The 22,980-nt window shown below is 39.8% G+C and overlaps 1 protein-coding gene across 2 annotated transcripts in view; it reads left to right on the top strand.

Moving 5' to 3' along the window:
- The window catches only part of LOC5569506 (regulatory-associated protein of mTOR), a 44,193-nt gene extending 22,693 nt beyond the window's left edge, over positions 1-21,500 (top strand). For both annotated transcript variants that reach the window (XM_001658541.2, XM_021844791.1), the window contains exons 4-6: positions 3,542-4,889; positions 13,879-14,838; positions 20,281-21,500. In XM_001658541.2, the coding sequence (XP_001658591.1) occupies positions 3,542-4,889; positions 13,879-14,803 (2,273 nt within the window). In that variant the 3' untranslated portion in view covers positions 14,804-14,838; positions 20,281-21,500. The remainder of the gene's footprint in view (positions 1-3,541; positions 4,890-13,878; positions 14,839-20,280) is intronic.
- The last annotated feature ends 1,480 nt before the right edge of the window (positions 21,501-22,980 follow it).

Below are 22,980 nucleotides of genomic sequence, written 5' to 3'. Positions count from 1 at the left end.
CGGAACAAATCTTAAAATCTTCTTTTGTCACTTTCCATCAAAATGTGTCGAGGGGTGGGACAATAAATAATAAAAAGGGAAATTCATCACTGGCACTGACCAGTACTCCTTTTATAATCGATTACCATCTCGGCTGTCTGAACGACCTACTGGATAGCGTCCAGAGTAGATTTACCTTTCCTGAATCCAAACTGGTTGGCCGTCCGTACCTTCCGTATACGGTACTAGCCTGTTGAGGATCAACCTCTCCAATAACATGCCCGTCGTATCTAGTAGGCAGATAGGTCTATACGCCGAGGGGTCACCTGGTGGTTTCCCCGCCTTTGGTAGTAGCACCAATTTCTGTCGCTTCCATACATCCGGGAAGATTCCTAGATTTATGCAGCGTTTTATCGTGGTTCTAAACATGTCCGGATCTGCATTCACTGCTTTTAAGGCAACATTCGGGATACCATCGGGTCCCGGTGCCTTGTTTGACGCGAATGGTTTTACGATTTCTGCGAGCTCTTCGTTCGTCACCCTCGCCACTTCTTCTCCTTCATCTGCCGCATACGGCGCTGGTGGCCATGGCCTTGTGGGATGAAGCAGGAAAAGAACATCGATTATCGATCGCAGCAACTCTGATGACTTCGCGTTGGGCGCTATGGCACCTTTGGTCTTAGCCTTAACCATTCTGTAAGCGTTACCCCATGGCACAGTGGTTTAAAACCCAAAAAACACGATCATCAGCTTTTTCAGTATCAAAGAGTGAAAATATTGCCATATTATATTCGGCAGAGTTACTACATATGTTAATCAGCAACTTCTGACGTTCACAAATTTTTGATTAATTTACTCATAAGTGATATACAATTTTTATTTTCTCTGTTTGTCGTTAAAAGCAATTGGTGTCTTCGACAAAGATGTTGGAATTGTTAAACGAAGAAAAGTCGTCCAAGACACTTTAACTCTATCTATTAAAATAAAGGATTTATAGCGATTTTCATATAAAAACCACTTCAAAAGTACAAATACTCACTTATCTTTTTTCGCAGCGATTTTCATGGCTTACAATGTTCTAGGACTATGTATATATTTTCAAAATACATACATTGCTGAACATACCAAGACAATATCTTCATTTTTTCTACGAGTTATAAGCATTTTATTGTGGAAAATTCACCTTTTTACACTAAAATATCTCGAAAAGTTGCAAAAAGTTGCAAACAAAATTACATGCATTAGAAAGACCAACATATGTACTATGTTTTCCAGGTGGACTCATCCGTGTCTTCGCGTGTCTTTGCCACTTTTCTGCCAGTTAAAAAAATGTACATAAGTATTGATTATGCGTATCTAAGCACTATTAATATTTATTTATAACTGTTTATAACTACGCATAATTGAAAAAAACTACTTTTGAAAGCTTTAAGTTTGAAGTTTTCTAACGAAAAGTTATTATTTTATTCATCTTAATAGTTTTTTTTTATTAAATATGTTCACTGAAAAATAAAATCATATATTACAATTATAGCTGACTATGCCCATTCCTTAAACTGCCATTTCAGAACAATTTACTACGTTAATAGTGAACTGGTACATTTGACAGAAATAAATTTCATCAATCTGATTTCGACTTCAGACATGGTAAAATCAAGCGCATTTCTGGTCTGATGAAAATTTCCGATGCGAGCGCTCAAGTGATCTCCCTAAAATTGTAGTTCTTACCGAACAATTTTTAACATACGATTCAGAAGATAAATTCTAGCATTTCAGAGAAGTTTCAGTCAGAGAAGTTTTCATGGATGATTTTTCTATTGCAGTCTTTTAAATTTTGACCGTCTGAGCATTAAAGGACAGTTCAGTGGCCCTGAAATACATAATTTTGTAATATCAAAAATCTTATCAACGGATATTAATTGTGTCGTTTTAAAGCTTGCTGCGGTATAAATTGTAACCTTTTTAAAAAGTAGGAGGGCAAATAAGCGGACTTGTTAATTGAAAAAGCATGTTAGTGGAACTACTCCAAAGAAACTAAACGGTGGAGATGGTTCCACGTCATAACAAAGTGCTAATAGATAGTAGATAACTTTTTTTTTCAAATTTCTGGTATTTCAGTATTGATATTATCTTAATTACGCATAGTTATAATTAGTTATAAATAGTGCTCAGATACGCATAATCAATACTCATAAGTAAAAATATTCAATTTTTCGACTGACAGAAAAGTGGCGAAGACACGGATGAGTCCACCTGGAAAATATAGTAGAGATATTGGTCTTTCTAATGCATGTAATTTTGTTTGCGACTTTTTGCAACTTTTCGAGATATTTTAGTGTAAAAAAGGTTAATTTTCCACAATAAAATGCTTATAACTCATAGAAAAAATGAAGATATTGTCTTGGTATGTTCAGCAAAGTTTTGTATTTTGAAAATATATACATAGTCCTAGAACATTGAAAGCCATAAAAATCGCTGAGAAAAAAGTTAAGTGAGTATCTGTACTTTTGAAGTGGTTTTTATATGAAAATCGCTATAAATCCTTTGTTTTAATAGATAGAGTTAAAGTGTCTTCGACGACTTTTATTCGTTTAACAATTCCAACATCTTTATCGAAGACACCAATTGCTTTTAACGACAAACAGAGAAAATAAAAATTTTATATCACTTATGAGTAAATTAATCAAAAATTTGTGAATGTCAAAAGTTGCTGCTTAACATATGCAGTAACTCTGCCGAATATAGTATGGCAATATTTTCACTCTTTGATACTGAAATAGCTGATGATCGTTTTTTTGGGTTTTAAACCACTGTGCACGGACTCGAATTGGCATTCTGGCATAGACTATCCAAGCATGCCCGTTTTCGACTTTCGATTTCCTTTTTAAGAGCTAACTTTGACTCTCTGAATGCTGCACCTCGAGGAGACTCTTTGTGATTCTGCACGTGCGCGTTGCATTCTTGATATTGCCCGAAGGCAGATTGCTCGAAGATTTCCAATTGATTCTCACCACCAGTACACCGGCGGCCTGTTCTCTCTAGGAAAGCCTTTTCTCGGCACACCAACTTTCTAAGTGATCAGGCTACTATCCTATCCGGAAACAAAAATTCCATGCTCACTAGCGCTGCCTGGTGGCGTAATTCCGTATCAGAATGTGCTGCAGAACAACTCTTCCGAAGACACCAACCTTCCAAAACATCAGGATCTAGAGATATCATATGTTAAAAATTCTTATCTCTCATGATTCATATAGTGCAAGTCAGAAAAAGCTCCCCGATCGGCCAAGTTCTGAACTAAAAGGATGATCCTCAACTCCCAGAGGTAGATCGTACTGAGTGCTGAAACTGAGCCGAAGACAGTACTTTACTATCTCTCAACGCATACGAGATATTCAACAACACCCTCCAATTGATGAAATCCTATAAGCCCCCTCTCCTATAACGCTCCCCAACCATGTGTCTAATAGGAGACCTGGCTGTGTATATGTCGCGAAATGGTTTACCAAGAAATTTCGAACAATCACAAATTTCATGACAAATAAAACAATTTCAATTATTTCAGGAAATCACCGCGTGTATGCAGCGTTCGTACTAGCAAGTATAGTTCACAATTTTCCAATGGGTCAAGCGCATGCCCTGCAGGGCCAACTGGTGTCGATCTGTCTGGATCAGCTGAATGATGAGAATTTCGTACTGCGGCAGTGGCTGGCAATTTGCTTGGGCCATCTATGGCAAAATTACGAACAAGCCAGATGGTCTGGTGTTCGGGATAACGCGAACGAGAAACTGTATCCGCTGTTGAGCGATCCAATACCGGAAGTCAGGGCTGCGGCGGTTTATGCTCTGGGAACGTTTATAAGTTCCGTTCAACAAAGATCCGATCATGCTAACAACGTTGATCGATCAACGGCAATGCATCTGTTTAACACCGTTTGCAATGATATGAGTCCGCTTGTGAGAATGGAGTTGATCGCTTCCTTGCAGTGGATGGTGCGATTCTTTGAAAACCAATTTGTTGCTGTGTTTCTCCAAGAACCGTCAAGTGGTCATCATATGTTAAACCATCATTACCACAGTTTAGAGAGGAACATCAACATGAAACGAGTTTCCAGTTCGAGCAATATCATCAGTGGTGGTAAGAATGCGGTCAGTGTAGGATCAACCTACCAAAAGCTATGGAATGGGTTGAATGTTCTGGCCAAAGATCCTTTCCCTGCGGTAGCTGCAATGGCTCAGAAAGTTGTGGAGTACGTCGCAAAACAAGGCCTGGAAGCTAAGGAGGCAATCAGTTCAGAAAAGTTCGCAGGAAGCTTAAGTTTGCCTCCCTCGCCAAACACCAGAGTCAACTATCTGGGTGGGGAATCTCCTCCGCTACACGGCCACCTGAATCAATCCAATCACCATACGCCGCTTCCCAACAAAAAGAAGCTAAATCCCAATGATAACTTGGAACTATCTTCCTCTACACTTCAACTGCAATCGGTGGTCACGTCTACACCAATCCACACACCCCAACAGCAGCAGCAGCAATCCTGTGAATCTATGCCGCCCCCACAAGCTCCCACTCCCCAGGTGCAATCCCAGCCTCGATCTTCGCAGGCACAACAACCGCAAACCGTGACCCCCATCGTCACAACCAACTACATCGAATGGTCGGTGAGTTTCTTCGCACGGCCATCAAAGTTCCTGAACGAAGGCAAACTCACCGCCAAGGATCAGAACTCGACGGAATTCCTCGATAGGCAGTCTCGATGTTTGAGGAATCGCATCGTGCGGGAGGAAGGCCGCGAGCAGCAGAGGAGAGCCGTGTTCGGCCGGCTGGATACCCAAAGTTGGTCCTGTCGAACGCAACATACGCCCACGCTGGTCAAACTCAATCCGTACGACGATCAGATTGCGGTGGCTTACAAGTAAGTACTGAGTAATTCATTAGCTCACAATACTTAACCTACATTCAGCAAACATACTTTTCACATGCTGAAAACACACTAAAATCTACATAGGTATCTATGTACCTGCGTTTCTGGATGCATTTTGTTGAATATTTGAGAACTTTCTGAAAAAACTCTTCTAGTTTAAGATGCGGAAAATTAATGAGTGGTGTGATCTATGTGATTCCGAAATAATTCCTAAGTCATGGGGTACCATGTCATTCATCCAAAGCATATTGCAAGATCCTGTAAGCTTAGTGTTCTTATAAGCACTTCCACAGTTTAACTGAGACCTTGCTTTGCCGATTAACCATTTTTGCATATGCATATCGTATGGCAGGACAGGTACGAAGATACTCTATGCCCTGGGAAGTCGAGAAAATTTCCTTTACGTGAAGATTTTCGACCGATGCGATTCGAACTCACAACCCTCAGCTTGGTCTTGCTCAAGAGCTGCGCGTAACCGCTACAGCTATCTGGGCCTTTATATTTTACGTATCCAAATCTGATACGATTTACAAAAGATATATTATGACATGAAACTATTTTATATAATACATTGGGATTCCGTTTATAGCATGCTCCGTTTTTGGCATGCTCCATTTTCGGCACCCCCCGATTTTGGCAACAAAATGGATCCGTTTTTGGCAACACTTTTGAACATCATTAAAAATTGTATTTTTTTAAATGTCAACTTGTCTTTTGCTTCAGACATTTATATAATAGGCCATTTTCACGCCGACCACATTCCAGAGCACTATCTTCGCCGATATTCTTCGAAATCGAAGCAAATATTAGGACTCCCGTTCAGGCTAATTTACTTCAGGATTGTCATATATTCACAATGTTTCATGGCGTCATTAATATCTAATTTAGCTCAAATAGAGTTCCAAAATATTTTCTCGGGCATTTTTAATGTGTGACCAGCCCACTAGAGTCTGCCGGAAGATACACTTAATAAAAACCACTTTTCAAAGTTTTGACACAACGCGCTCGAACAAAGCACAAGCATTGTATCGTCACAAAGCATAAATTTTGTCTCATCTCTTCAGCTCACAGTTCTTACCATTGTGTAATTACATGCATTGCGCTTGTAAATGTATACTGCAGTAGTAGAAACAAATGAAGAAAAAAGTCGTATTTCTTAAATTTTATGTAATTCATAAAATGAATTGCGTTATTCAAATAAATTTCAGAAGTGTCAATATATAATCCATAATTTTGACAGAAGCCAGACAAATTGATACTCACCGGTATCTTGTTGGGGCCTATACGATATGTCGCTTATTTTGTCACTTAAATTACTAAAAAAAATGATCAAAATCAATCAATATCGTGAAATGAGCGAAATAATACGATGGATCACTACAGAAGTCAGTAAAACGATATGTCTCTATTAGCTTACTGCGATTGAATGTTTGTTTGTGTTATGAGTGTGTACATTTACCTATCAGTGTTAAATATTCGAAGTAACGTTCAATCTCTGAGAGACTATCGAACATTATATACTATTGGTGTTCTGGCTGGAGTGTACTACGTACCATATCAATAATTGAAATCAAGGATACGAGACAAACAATAAACCAAATGTTTCTTACGAGATCCTGGGTATCCGAAGCTGGGTCTACGAGTTTCCGAACTGCATCCTGGAGAATCCTTTTGGGATTCTGGGACTTTTTAATGGACACTTAAGGATTCTTAGTGGAGACTGGGGATTCCAATCGAACTTTGTGGGTTTCTTAGAATGTACGATTGGATACTAAGGATACTGTGTGAAACCTAGTGATTCCGAGTAATTTACTGAGATTCATAAGGCGTTCTGTAAATTCCTAGTGGGATACTGTGGATGTCTAGTTATCAGTAAATATTGAGGATTCTAAATAGGTTTCCAGTAGAGTTTGGGGATTGTGAGTCCATCGGAGAATTGAGAACTTTAAGCAATATCGCAGCGGAAACTTAACACTCTAAGCGATAACCTCAGAATTCCTAGTGCTTGGGCATATGTCAAATACTATCGGATTCCTAGGTGAGTTCCTGATGATTATAGGCGGGATCCTGTGAATTCTTAGCGATATACTTCAAAGTCCTAGTGTTTTCCTGTAGGTTCCCATGGATTTCATAAGGTAGGTTTATGACATATACGTCTGTAGCTCATCTTCTGAAACACATTTAATACTCATTTAAAATCAAAATGATTAGAAGCTTATTTGTGTATTCTACGAAGCTACGGGTTGTATTTATAGATCATGACCACTTTTTCATGCGGACCGCAGGTTGGACACCACTAGCGTTTACCATTCTGAAATAATTTCTTCATGAATTTCACATCCATTCTTCTTCTCTTCTTTCTGGCGTTACGTCCCAACTGGGACAAAGCCTGCTTCTCAGGCTAGTGTTCTTATGAGCACTTCCACAGTTAATAACTGAGAGCTTTCTTTGTCAATTGACCATTTTTGCATGTGTATATCGTGTGGCAGGTACGAAGATACTCTATGCCCTGGGAATCGAGAAAATTTCCTTCACGAAAAGATCCTCGACCAGCGGGATTCGAACCCACGACCCTCAGCATGGTCAAGCTGAATAGCTCACATGCACATGCATATTACTATGAATATTACTATGAAAAATCTTACAAAAAGCTCATTGGATACTCTGTTTTTAAATGTACCAATACCAAGCTTGGGCTTAAAGGATAAACTGATTTTTAATGTTCTTTAAATTTTAAAGTCATTTTGTTTTATAATACCCAGATTCGAAGAATTTTATTTTTGTAAAAATGTCTTTGTAAGTATACAGAAATACGTTTCATTTTATGTCTGTATTCACACACAGTTTTGAGGGAATCTCCAATTTTTGAATAAACGGCCGTACATACACATTGTATACATAAAGCTTATTAAAATCATTTGAGACAAAGTATGCAGAACGTCGGTCACATTTAACACTATACGGGTCTAAAGATTCGTAGCGTAGTTCTACCGCACGGAATTCTGCTTTGAATGGACCGTTTCAAAATGTGGGTATCATATGGTTGCATATAACATGGTGTAACAACATCATAATGATATTCTGAAAAACAATTACCGTGAAGTGCCCTAATTCAGCGCATTGCCTAATTCCGCGCATTTCATACAAAATTATTTACATATGGAAATACACATCAATACTGCAGCAACTTTTAACGCCATTTGATGCTACTTTGATTTAGAATAAGTTTGAATCACAAATAAAAGCAAATAGAACAATTTTTTGCGGCGTAAAAAAATAATCAGTGGAGGCCCGTCTGAGTAGACGCCATTTTTTCAATTTCCTTAGCGTCCGTGCTAAGACTGTAGGACACAAACAAACGTGATTTCTATATTGAAAATGTTTCGTTATTTATGCAATATTCTATGAAACTACTTGCTACAGATGTGTTTCATGATGCTTCTATGAAATCTTATCAAATATTAGCATAATTATTGAGATTTATCCCAAAAAGTATTGCGCGGCATTAGGGCACGTCATTTTTCATAAGTCCCTAATTCCGCGCACTGCTATTTACAGAACAACAAACAAGTAAAACATGCTATATTGGTCTGCACAGCTGAATATTTATCTGAGGAAGTATTTTCATGCATAAATACGTTTCGCAAACAACCGGAATATCGGGAAAGCCCACTTACAGGAAAACTAGCGGCCGTTCAGAAACCACGTGGTCATTCATGGTGGGAGGAAAAGTTTGTCCAAAACCAAGGTCCATAAACATTTGTTATTGCATGAACAGTGCAGAATACGAATATACAGACTTAAATTATTTTACTGGAATCCGTGAAATTCAACGTAATACCAACAGCTGAAAATTTCGGTGAAATAAATTAACGAAGTATGGTAATTTTTACAGTTTTCGGTAAAATTTTACCGCAATCCGTTGAATTTCGACGGAATTACGGTGTTTTATTTTACCGGACTGATCAGCTGTTGAGATTACGGTGAAATTCATGGATTACGGTAAAATAATTTAAGTGTGTAGAGGTAGTCGGGGCGATTTCGCCAAACTGCCTAAATTTTTTGAAATTTCTTCTGGAATAACATGCAACCCCAAAGCTGACAAAGAAAAGGAAAAAATATCAACGTCTCCGCAGTCGCGAAACGTCCAAATGCTGAAAAATTGAAAAGTATTGTTTGAATACAAATAAACTGAATAAACTATTATAAAATCCTCAGTGTTCGGAGCAGTTTTTCCAAAGCTGCTGATAAATCTAAACACAAGACTATAGTTATTTCAAATGTCTGCAACTGGTTGGTTGGTTTGACTTTATTAACGAGATTTTTAGCCCTAGGCTAGTTCATCTCGGGACCAACGGCTTTACTTCCCTTCCGAAGGAAGTCGTCACTATAACTTTTTACGTCATAAGTGACTATGTCGGGGATGGGATTCGATCCCAGGTCCTCGGCGTGAGAGGCGAGTGTTCTAACCACTACACCAGGTCCGTTCCCCCCTGTCTGCAACTTTTTCTGGCATAAAATTTCACTTCAAAGGCTTTTTATGTTTCGGTGTGATGCAATCGCAATTGCATATTTGCTGGGATGTTCATGTGAGGGTTTGCGCATGATTGATACAAACACAGTATAAGTAAAAAATTCAGCAACGACAGAATAAGAAGACCGTCTTCGCGAGTCTCGTCTCAGGAAAAGACTATAACAAATGTTTATCCTTATTTCATGTGATAGTCAAAAAATTATAAAAAAAGTCTACGTTACGGATCATACAAAACTTTACTTTTTTCATACAAAAAGTGTTGTGGAGGGGGGTAGGGGGTTGAAAATGTTTAATTTCAGCGTTACGTAATGAATGGATGCTGCCTTATACAAAATTAATGTTAATTTGATTGTTTTGCAAGTGCGCGGAATTAGGCATTCTTCTGCGCGGAATATGGAAAAGCGTTAAAAAAATGCGCGGAATTAGGCAATTTCAACGAGTGAACTATTTCAAAAAAAATCACAGTTGTATCGTGTGAATACAGTCTAGTTTATATTTTTGCCATAATCTAAAATAGATTTGCTAGCGATCCACCTATAAAGCTTTTTTGTTGATGCAATACTAATTTTTAATTAAGCATTTGAAATGTTTTATTCGTTAACTGCGCTGAATTACGGCACTTTACGGTATCAAAAAAAAAAAAATAGAATAAAAGGGTTCCGATTTTGGCACGCCCATGCTTGATCTGATTAACAATTTTGCCGAAGATACCAACCTTCTAGTTTATCAGGATCTTGATTTTCTTCTTCTTCTTGGCATTACGTCCTCACTAGAACAGAGTGTTATATCTGTGATTTGAGACGAGATAAACAAATGAATTCAAATGAACATCGATCGGTAAAAGCGATATCACGAGCGGTTCGCTCGTCCGCTTAGAGTTCTAAGACTCAAAATAATCCAAACGTCATTGCTACGTGAAAACGTACGTGTTTTTTTTTCATCCCACTATTCACGTAGCATCTACGCGAGTCAAGAGTAACACAGAAAGAACGCATGAACCGTTGGACTTTGACTGATCGCTAGATTTCGATACTAAATAAAAAGCCGTCGAACGGCTGTTCGACGCATTAACAAAAAAATCTCCACACAACAAAAAAAAAATCACAATTACCTTTCTCAATTCACAATCGCACACACAAACTAGCTTGACCCACGTAACCTTTGCACTTAGGCTAACGAACTTTACTATAAGGTACCGCGGGACAAGTGGGTAAATGGGGTAAGTGTAAACAATTGATATATTTTACTGAATATGTGAATTAACGTTTTAAACTCATGCGTAAACCTTTGAGGTCATTGAGAACATTACGATAGGTAAGAGATTTCTGAGATTTTTCAGCCATTATTGCATAATAGAGTGAAAAATGTTTAACCTGTCAACTGTTACTCCGTAACAAGTTGGCGGCGTACAATCTTATTTTAATATTTTCAGTGGAAAAAAGTTGCGGAAAATTATTTCCTGTACCACTTCTTAGTTGTCCTCTGTGACAGTTTCAAACTGCAATAAAAAAAAAATTAGAATTAATTCGACGTAAACCTAAAAATAACTAAATTTAAACACCGTCAATTTTCTTATCAGGTGGGGCAAGTGAAAAGTTTATCATTAGAGATTGAATTTGTGTTTTCTCTTTAAGTAGCCATAAGTAAACATGGTTCGCAATTATCATAGAAAAACATAACGTGCTGATAATGCAAGAAACACTATACTCAAGCGATAAAAGCTATTAGAAATCATGGAAAATCTCTGAAAGATGTTGCCAAACATTACAATATCAATATGTCTTCTTCGGGCAGCCAATTAAAAGGAAGACATTGACTGAAATGTAATATTAGAGAACACGGAAATCTCGGAATGTCTATGTAAAGCTAGTTCAAAACATAAACATGGGGTATAGGCCTATCCACATAAAAAAGACCCTAAATACGTTATTGAAGGATTCCGTTTGATTTCTCCCGAAGAGTTATCCGACGTCATATCCGACTTTCTCAAAAACAAATAACGAGCGGTGGAAATTCTACAGAGCAGAAATGCAATTGCTGTCCTATAATGTAAGAACTAACATTGGAAATGTTGCAGTTATAATGTTGTCGAATCATTTCAACTAACATAACTGAACAGAAGAAAATTGAAGTGAAAAGAATAAAATTTTCTTTGTTTACATGTTACTTATGTTATTGTTCATTGGGAAGCCTTAACAAGTGTTAAAGCTAATAGAAATCGTGAATATAACTGTTTGTTTTTGAATTTATTGTGCTCTGCAAGATAAATCCACGTAATGCGATTATCTAAAAATGTCGATATACCGTCGCAGCAGTGTTGATAGACTCACACTCAAATCTCAATCAATACGCTCTCCCGGGAGAGCAAACTCATTAGAGATCTGCTTCGCAAATCTCACGCTTGAGATTTTGATGCAAAATTAACTCAATCAACTCAAACCGTAAAAAAAAAATGATTCAGTCGCAAAACCCGCCATAAACTCGTGAAACCCGAATGTTGTTGTTTACGTTAGAAAGGGTTACTATAATTTTACCAGACTAACAAGAAATTATTGCCATGTGTGAGTAAACTGTGGAAATACGCGACAATGAGTCAAAAACGTGAGCCAACTCATCCATGATTTTTTGACTGCTGAGTTGCGTGACTGACAACTCACGCATGGAAAATCTCAAATGTGAGTTGAAAGGAATTGAGTTTTTCACAACACTGCGTCGCAGTGATAATGAAAATCACCAAACGTTTAGATTTAGAAAATTTGAAACGTTTGTGTCCTTGAAGGACGAAAAAATACAAGCCTACTTGAATTTTGACGTTGCGTTTGAATTGCGCGCATATCTTCTGCGCCTTACCGCCGCCGCTGGATATGGATTTAATATAAGCGCCGCAATATTGTTCAAAACGGTAAACTTCTCACTTGCCCCACTTTTGAACCTTGGTGTAGTGTGTAAGGCGTGTAAGGGTTTATTCACATATTTCATAACGCCAAAAATGACCACTTTTGACAAACACCCACCCCCCGTAACGCTTTTTGCATGAACATTATACAAATTTTGTATGAGCTGTAACATCGTGCAGACACCCACCCACCCCCTTCAGCGTTATGAAATCTATGAAATATATGAATAAGCCCTAAGGCGACAGGGACTTTTATTTGATATGGTATTGGTAGAAGGCGACTTGGCCAAATTAGGTTTGGACTCTCAATTTTTCCAGACCTCGAACTAGAGGTAGTGCTTCGTGAAGCCCAAGCAGGACAGTTCGGTTTTGCGTCGTCCGTTAGATTTAGCTGACGGTTTCGCGCGTGTTTCCGTCGCCAGAGATTTTTTTTTTTTTTCATGTTTTGCTGGGTACGTATTTGGGAAGGCCCAAGCAAGACGGTTTATTTACGGGACGCCAAGAAGTTTTGCTGTCAGTGTCAGTTTTGTGTTCAGTCGAGAATGGATTACCAACTGGTGAGTTCGTTTCATGCTTATGATAACACATATTTTCTTGAAAGCGTAACTTTTATGTAATATTAAAACAGACTTTGTATGGTTTGTCACTATAGGTGTCGGCATTACGCTCTTTACTTATACAATTTGATTATACATATATTTTTCTCTTTTTGACATTATTAAAAATTATCTTTTGAATTGTTCGACATTGTGAATGTTGACGTATTTTCTAAAACTTCTACCATATCGAGACAAAATGCACAGTAATACTTATATGTAATTTTCAAACAAACTATGTATGGTTCGTCACTACAAGTGTCGGCATTATTCCTGTTTCATATAAGTTAAAATATATACATGTAATTTTCAGTTTTCGTCATTAATAAAAACGTCTTTTGAATTGTTCGACATTATAGATGTTGACGTATTTTTTTTCCAAAAACTTCTCGAGACAAAAATACAAAACTAGCTTTAAATACAAGTCGTATATTTCCCCCTTGTCCATGGATCGCATCACCGACCAGAGGTGACTCCCAGATCTTTTCCTCCCTCACTAATAAACACCCTTCCCGTGGTGATTGTGGAGATGCAGAGGTATTCTCGGTCTCTAGAAGCAACAATCATTACACCCTAACATTCCTTCCCCATCCCAACTGACTGTAAGGACTTGGCCGGCGCCGTTATTGATCAATAATATTAGATCTGCTAAAATTGCACTTCGAGAGTAAGCGGAAACTCCCATCCCTTATTCATTTGGATCGTAGTGCAATTCTTACCAGTTCCGATCAATCACGGAGTAGCAACCATTGACATGTACAGTCAGCCTATGCTATGCTATGCTATGCTCAATTTTTCCAGACCTCGAACTAGAAGTTCTGAAATTTTCTACAAAATCGATCAAGAAACAGAAAGGTTATGCAGATTTTAGTGTGTGTTTCGGCATATGATAATTATGTTGGCTGGATGAAGGTGTCAATACTAAAACTAAGATTTCCTTTTATTCTCCCCTAGGGATCGCGTTATCCTGCACGATTGCAGCACAGACATAACCAGCTCGTTCATTCCCTTCAAGCAGCAGAACCAGTCGATTTTCCTAGACCAGAACCGGTTTCAGGTGAGCCCTCCGCCGGTGTCTGTCTCGTCGTTAGATTTCATCAACGCTCACGACGTCGGTCTGGTGCTGGTAGGCTACACTGACAGTGTGATCCGAGTGTGGAGACCGGCGGACGCCAATCGGGAATCGGCCCTGGTTACGGCGTGGCATGGGTTGTTCGACTTTAATTCCCCGGCCACGGCCAAAGTCGGGACCAGTGAGTTGGGGCTGGTGATGGCGTGGCACCAGAAGACACAAACCATCATGGCAGCGGGAGAGGCCAAGTATATTCGCCTTTGGGATGCGGAGCGAGAGTCCAGAATCTGTGATATTCCTAGCGGGTCGGATACGACGATCATAAAGTTATCGTGTGCTCCGAATGGTTTGTTTGCAGCAGGTTGCAGCAATGGAAGTGTCCGGCTGTTTGATCGGCGATGTGCACCGACGGAGGCACGAATCGCCACATTCCGAGAGCACATGAACCCAATTCTGACCGTTTGTCTGAGGGACGACTGTGAAAGTCTGGTATCGGCATGTACTACTTCCACTGTGCGATTGTACGACATCCGGAAGACGGCCTCTTCGGTACAGCACTGGAGCGCAGGATCGGATGTTTCCGCCATGAGTATCCACTCGAGTGCGGATATTGTGGCCTGCGCTACGAGTATCATCACCATCTACGGATTGGATGGTACCAGTTTGAATACGATCCGGTGCAATGAGGGATTCATGGGGACGAAGAAGGGAGTGACGTCGTGTCTTTCGTTCCACAAGCATAAGATAAGCTTAGCGGCAGGATTTAACGATAACACAGCGGCTGTGTTTGTTACCGACAGGAAGTGAGCAACGGACGGCTTCTGTGCATGGATGTTTGCTTGGTAAGTACCCTGAGAGGAAATGCTGTTGCAAAATGTTACATCATTTCATTTATTTATTGGACGTCTAAACAGACAACGTTTCATAATGGGAAAACATAGGAACTAATTCATGCGGCTGATTGCGGTTGTCGCAAACCTTAATAACTCATGGAAAAAAGAGTCAAGGTGACAGTTTAATTTACCGGAATTATGTAAAAATTCCCGTTTTGCACCATTATTCCCCAACATGCTATTTTCTGAGATAAAGGACTGTTGTACATACTTGTTTGCGACTGACTGAATGTATTTTTACTGGTGTAGAATAATCTGGGTAATATGATAGAACACACTTTATCTAGTATAGCTCCTCCTCGAGCATCGTGCACGTTCCATGCCCATAGCGGCCTTTTGAGCGTTTTGTAAATGATACATTTGTAGCGGGTGTGAATCTTTCTTGACCGCAGCTTCGTGTGGAGACCATAGTAGCCTCCGTATTTAATGGTTAACGTTATTGTCAGCCGTCAGCAACGATTCAAGGTAGACGAACTCGTCGACCACCTCGAACGTATCCCCGTCTATCGTAACACTGCCATCTAGCCGAGCCCTATCGCGCTCGGCTCCACCAGCTAGCATGTACTTTGTCTTGGTAGCATTCACCACCAGTCCAACTTTTGCTACCTCGCGTTTTAGGCGGGTGTACAGGTCTGCCACCTTTTCAAATATTCGGTCGACAATGTCCATATCATCCGCGAAGCAAACAAATTGACTGGATCTCGTAAAAACCGTACCCCGGCTGTTGAGTCCGGCTCTCCGCATAACACATGTTAGCGTAGTAAGCGTTGCATTCTAATTGAGCCAATAAATCATTCGTTGCTAGACTGTACACCTGTTCAGAGACGCTTTTACGCTCTATCAAGTTATCGGCCCAGTATATCTGTTTGCAACTGGTAGCCTAGCAACCGGCCAAACAATCAGCCGAAAAGTGAAATTTTTTTCGCAAGAAGTCTTCAAGCAGTTCTGAAATATGTCCGTGAGAAGAGCGGGAGACAGATTACCACCAATTCAAGACGGTGTTCTGATTGGGAATGGAGAACGAACAAGCGATACAGCTCAAGTCATCCGTTCCGGCGGCCAAAGGGAAGAAGCCCCCGGGGGAAACCAAGAAGCAAGAGCGTATGATATGTGGATTCCATTCAGATGCGTGGGCGTTCGGAATACAGATGGTGATGATTAAAGAAGAAACGTGGCGTGCCTTAAATTCAGTGGAAGATGTGTAGATCAGCGAGGACTTTTCGGACCGTGCTTTAGCGACGATTTGCCTCAGTATCGAGAGGTACAATTACAGCCTAGTCCAGAGCGCAAGAACGGCCAAAGAAGCACAGTCTCCGAACGGCCTTCCAGGACAGCGGACAGTCTTCTGCGAAAGCTAATGAGACTGGAACTCGAAGACAGTTCATCTTTCGCCTGTTGCAGAATACGTAGACGAAATTTTGACCACAAGCCAGAGGCCGCAGCAGATAGAATTCCCGCTTAACGACGAGTGGATGTCGTTGTTGCAGATGCATCCGAGATACCGGTTACCGCCACAGGAAACGTCAAGATTGACGCTGATGTCGATGGTGAGTGCTGTAGCCTAGATGTCTCTAACGTCTTATGTGTTCCAGATCTCGCAGTAAATCTTCTTTCTGTGAGTCGCATTTGCAAGAAAGGTTATTGTGTCAGTTTTACCAAGGAATCATGCGTGGTCCAGCAAGAGCGGGAGAAATCATCGCCATAAGTCGTGTAAAGGACGGCCTTTACCGGCTGAACCAGGTTGGTCTAACGAGCGTGTGCGTGGCACGTCCAGCCTCCAATTTGGTAATCTGGCATCGGCGATTGGGTCATTTAAACACGTGCCTGCCATGGTGAGTGATATGGAAGTTTCAAACGGGGCGATGTTGCCTTGTGTCCCATGTATCAAAGCAATGCATCAGAGGTTGCCGTACAAATCCGGTGGCAAAAGAGCGAGTGACATTCTCGAAGTGGTCCATTCGGATAAATTGGAGAATATGTCGGTAAGCATTTAGAGGAGTTTCTCAAGACACACGTAATCCGTCACGAGACAACAGTGCCTCACAATCCGGAGCAAAACGGGTTGGCTGAACGCATGAACCGGACGATTCAGGAGCGAGCAAGATGTTTGTTGTTCGACAGTAAGTTAGACAAGCGATTTCGGGCAGAAACGGTATATCTAATCAACCGATCGCCAACGAAGGGCATCTTAGTCACCCCATTCGAGAAGTTTACGGGAAGGAAACCGGATTTATCGAAACAGCGAGTCTTCGGAGCAAGAGCAACGGTGTACGTTCTAAAATTAAAGCGTGCGAAATGGGACCCCAAGTCGGTACCGTGCATTTTGATCGGCTACTAGGAGTGTTCCAAGGCCTATCGTATGTATGAAACGAAGAAAAATCAAATCGGTGGTTTTTACGGAAGTTCGTCAGCAAAAGATCGTTGATGGCGAGTGCCGGATGAATGTGATCGACGATCAACACATGGTCGTCAACTCGAGCGAGCGAAATTTGTAAATCCACAGAATCAACACACCCAAGTAGGACGTGATCCGCAGTTCGGGAGATTGACCAGCACTGCGATCCCGTCACACTCGAAGAAAGTATATGTTGAATTGCAACATGAAACTGGGCATAGTGACTGGGAGCGCCCAGTCCAAGGCAAATTGCCTAGTATCATCGATAGCGGCAACCATCTTTCGCCGGAATGTATTTCACAGGTAATCCAGGATCCTAGTACGGTGCAGGAAGCACTGATTCGCGAAGACCATGACCAATGGATTGCGGCAATGCAGTCAGAGTACGAAGCATTACGATCTAAGGGGACATGGTGGCTTGTGGATCTTCCAAAGGGAAGGAAAGCGTTGAAGAACAAGTGGGTCTTCAAGATCAAATACGCTACGGATGGTTCTATCGAGCGTTACAAGGCAAGACTTGTAATCAAAGGATTCTCGCAAGTGAAAGGAGTGGATTACAGTGAAACATTCTCCTGTTTTCCGCTACGCTACAGTTCGACATCTCCTTGCGCTGACCGCGCAACTTAATGTTCTCGTCTACCAAATGGACGCAGTGACAGCATTTCTCCAAGGCGATTTGGACGACGTGGAGATATATATGAAACTTCCTGAGGGATTCCGAGACGAAGCTGCTCCAAGGAAGGTCTGCAGACTAAAAAAAGCTCTGTACGGATTCAAGCAGGCAAGCAGTGTTTGGAACTCATGCAAATGGGACTGAAGCGTTCAAAGTACGACACGTGCGTGTACTACAAGGAGACCGATGGTAGGTGCTACGAATGGCCATAGTCTTGGAGGCGGCGAAATCAATTAGTCGTAAGCCGTTTTCGTTCGTCAACCGGTGGACGCTGAACATTCCAATAGTCGGTCTGAACTCCTCCTCCTGGCCAACCTGAGCGTTTAGATCTCCTGTAAAAATTTTGACGTCATGGCTTGGGCAGCTGTCGTAGTCGCGTTCGAGCTGCGCGTAGTAAGCGTCTTTATCATCATCAGTACTTCCGGAGTGAGGGCTGTGCACGTTTATTATGCTGAAGTTGAAGAATCGGCCTTTGAGCCTCAACTTGCACATACTCTCATTGATCGGCCACCACCCGATCACGCTTCTCTGCATATCACCCATCACTATGAAAGCTGTTTTCCAGCTCGTGTGTGTTGCCGCAGCTCTAGTAGATGATTTGGTTATCTCTAAACGTTCGCACCATTGATCCCTTCCAACACACTTCCTGCAACGCTACGATGCCGAATCTGCGGTCCTTCAGCACATCGGCGAATAGAGTAAGGTGGGGCAAAAGTTCGACCTTAGTGGTATAATCAAAGTTTCCATGAAAATAAAAGCAGATGAAACAAAACAAATACCATACAGCGAACCTTCAACATATTGGCTATAACTTTGCTGAACAAACTTGTGTCAAAATATTTACCCATTTTTAGTTATAACAGTTTCAAAATTGATTGTCTTAAACGAACTTTTGCCCCACCGGTGGGGCAAAAGTTCGAATCTAGTGTGGGGCAAAACTTCGTTGGCTAAAACACAAAATATCAATACTTTTATGACAGGCATACTTTATAGCAGCCATAAACTTATGTTTGCCGAAAAATACACACTAAATTTTCATCAAAAAATGCCCAAAACAGGGTTAATTGTAATACACCCAAAATATAGCAGTTTTTCGCAAAACTAAATGAAAATGTAAAATTTTTGTGACATTTTTCGCACGATCAGGCAAATTTCGCTAAATTTGAAGATAATATGTAGATTTCAGGAAATTTGAAAAATTTTCCGTGGGTTTATACATGGGTCGAACTTTTGCCCCGCTATGGGCCAAAAATTGATTCCAACTATTTATGGAAAAACTAATACACGTCAAAGCATCCTTATGATAGGCCTAGAAACGCCCTTACATAAAATATTGAAACATATTTTATCTTCATTTGGTTCCATGTATCGAAAGTTTAACCAAATATTACAATATTTACGTCGAAAAACAACAAATAGCCATAACTTTTCCAAATCTCAATCGATTTTTATGATATTTGGAGTGAAAGTCTCTTACTTGAATAGCATTCGAACCACCATGACATTTCTAAGTTTTGATTTGATTTGAGCTAGAAATCTTAAAAAGAAACTCTTGCCCCACTCGAACTTTTGCCCCACTTTACTCTATGCGTGTGCTCCCGATAAATTTGAGAGATTGACAGTTCCACGTACCGAGTTTCCAATCGCTAGTCTCTTTACGTCGCTGTGGTCTTTGCCGATAGTCCCGGTTCGTATTCTCTCGTTGATTATTCGTTGCTTGATTTTTTTTTACGGTTGGCTTGCAGGGCCTGAGACCAACCCCCTAGATTTCGGAGGACCATAGTGCACAGTTTAGCTTATAGTCCTTCTCTGGAGCAGACGCTGTTGTGAGCCGCTCCTAACATGGAGTACAGACGTTCCAGGTTTGCAGAAGCAAAAGCAAAAGTAACCCCCCCCCCTTCCCTGTCAGCATACGACCAGAGCTCCCACCGGGGTTGGATACCCGATCTTCTCTAAGGTTACTCGTACTCCGACCAGTACCACGAGGAGGTAGGGATAGGAGTTGCTGAGCAGGAGGCTAAGGACCGCACAGAGGGGTCTATTTTATTCCTTCAGGTACGCGAGGTACCAATGTTACGCCTTGCCCAGCCATTTACCAACCAAAGCTACAAAACTCATATTTGTCCACAACATGCGTCGTATTGAAATGCACCTTATTGCAAAATTTCAGACGGCCGAGAAAAACCCCGATGCCAAAGTGAATCATGGAAGTGCCCAAGTAGCTCTGCACCCTATATAATTCGTCCTGTTATTTTATTATCAATGTATCTGAGAACTTTTAAGTTTTTCTATGCTTATGTCTACCATCTTATTTTCATTTCAGAAACCAACGCAAAACTATCCCACTGCAACAAGTACTGGTAGCTTCGCAATCAATAGTCAAAGCTTCTTACGAAAAATACGAAAAAGCCTAGCAAAAAAAAATGTTCACGATAATGGATATAACCAGCAGCAGAAAGGTGTGTCCCGCTTCAAAAGCGTTATTCACACAAATGTCCGATTTGGTGAGAACAATCGCGAACCATGCTTCTGAAGCACTTACAAAGAAAGGTTTGCACGGATGGTGAGCTGAGGTAAGTCTCAACTGCGCTGCTGAGTTCTATATTTACAAATGTGGTATGTCTAGGTTAAGCGAAAAGCAAAGGTATGTAGTGTGTTAGCTTAGGTTCCAAATAGTGATTACAAACAACCACACACATTTTACCTGCTGGATTGGTGATCCAAAAACCGTTTGTCCCTATGTTCACCGGAATATAATTGTACAGATTCTATTGAACCTCACAAACTCAACAATAGTACCAATCAACGGGAAAATAAGCCTTAATTTACAATTGTTTTCTATTACCATTATTGCTCAAAAGATATTTTAAACCACAAGCACATCAATATGCAATAGTCGAAACCTACAGAACTGTCTGTAAACCGTAGATTTTATTTGGTTTCATAAGGCGATGAGTACAGTAGTAGGAGCAAAAGCAGAGTCAAATATCGATTATATACACAACATGCTTCAAAGTGAGAATAATACCTAATGGTGCCCGCAATATTAACACTTAAACAAAGCTATAGACAACACATTTAGGACAAGAGACAAACACACAACTAAGCGTACTAAACTACAATCGGAGCGCTGTGCTTTTTTGATGGAATATGTTTCTGTTTAATCTTCCTGCGATCCTTCGGTGGATCGTTGCGACGCCTTTAGGTTGTTAGGTTCCTTTTTAAGTTTTAAGATTAACACCAAGTGTGGAAGGCGATTGGAATTGTTGGTCATTATTGTAGAAAAAATGTAGCATCAATAGTGTCAGTAGAAACGAATCGTGAAGTATGTAAAGTTTTTTTCCTATTTTACAACAGATTGTTATTTTCTTAATGGTAGAAATATCCAGTTTTTAAGTACAGCATAACATCAATTCTTTTGAACAAATAGTCTAGTTAAACATCTTTTGTATGAAATGCTCTTATGGATGTGTTTTATACCTAATACCTGTACAGTTGATTGTGCAACGGCAAAAGTACACATGATGAACTCAAACGCTATAATTAAATGTTGTTCTTCTTTGCTTTAAGCTATCCGAAATTTCGCTCTTACGGTTCCATTGCATACCTATATATTTTCTATCACAATTGTCTTACCTATCCAATGAATCACCCACAAAAGATCTACCTTCAATAGAAAAGTAGACTACGGGCTTGTTCATGGATGATATTTATCTTGGCTGACCATACGTACCGTATTTAACGGGACAGTACCGTTTTCAATACCTTGAAGAGCTGTCCCGTCGTTTTATTGAAAATGCTCAAATTGTCCCGTATTTTTAGAAATGGAGAATTTTCACAGCATAATAACCCCTCTACCAGAAGCATGTTTTTTGTATAATAAGAAATAATTCAAATTGTGATAACTGATTTGTTTTGCCACAACTATTCAACAAGTCCTCAAAACACTCTTCTATTTTTAGAATTTGTACAGCATTTTTTATGTTAAACAATTTATATTAAGGGTTCATTCACAAATTTCATAATGCCAAAAATTGACACCCACCCCTTCGTAACACATTTTGTATAAATATTCTTCGAATTTTATATGAGCTGTAACATCTTGATGTAAAACCTGATATAATCCGGAATCAATAGAGTTTTTTTTCAATACATTATTAATAAACCCTTAAATTGAGTAGGATTTTCTAAACCTTGGACATTCAATTTTGAAGTTAAGTCCTACCATTGAACGTATAATTAATCTTCTTCCACAGTTTTTTTTTTTTTTTTTAATTTAAAATTAACATTAGAAAACTTCTTAAAATGCCTATGGATATTACAGCCATAAAATTGAGGAATATGCATCGATATCGTGTATTACCTAAACATTAAAAATAAAAAAAACTTATCGCACTAATATTGAGAAATGAAGTGTCGAAATAAACATTTCTTTTCTAAGCATTAAATACGTATACATTATAAATAATAAATTTTATGGAATTACTTTTTCTGATTTATTTGATTAAATTTTGAAGAGTGTACTTTTCAATAGAAAAAGTGCTAGCAGCAGTGTCGTAAAAATTCAGCCGAATGATACCCGATCAGTGCGAAAACGAACAAAAACAAACTCCGCTAGCAAGAAGCCAATCTGACTTCGAGTGCGAATGCGACGAGAAAGAGAGTGGGTGCAACACACGCACACATTCAGTTTCACCCACTGTTGGTGTCATTTCAAAATTCAGTTTCACCTAGAGGCACTGAAATTGAAAATTGAATATAAAAAAATACAAATGAATTTTATATTACTGGTGTAAGAAAACGGCAATGTGATGCCTCCAGTTGATGAATCATGATTGTCTTTTAATAAAAAATACTACTTTTGCAATTTGCGGATGTTTTGTGGGGTATTCTGACGGAAATGATTTTTTTCACTAGTGAAATTGAATTTGAATGTCAGTAGTGGATGAGAATTAGTGTAGCAAAAGTAATTGAAAAACTGAATGCATATTCTACCAGATTCGTGCATGTATTGTCAAACAAA

Source organism: Aedes aegypti, chromosome 2 (assembly GCF_002204515.2).
Source record: "Aedes aegypti strain LVP_AGWG chromosome 2, AaegL5.0 Primary Assembly, whole genome shotgun sequence".
Lineage (NCBI taxonomy): Eukaryota > Metazoa > Arthropoda > Insecta > Diptera > Culicidae > Aedes > Aedes aegypti.
The sequence above is the reverse complement of the archived record's forward strand: the minus strand, read 5'-3'. Positions and strand labels throughout refer to the sequence as shown.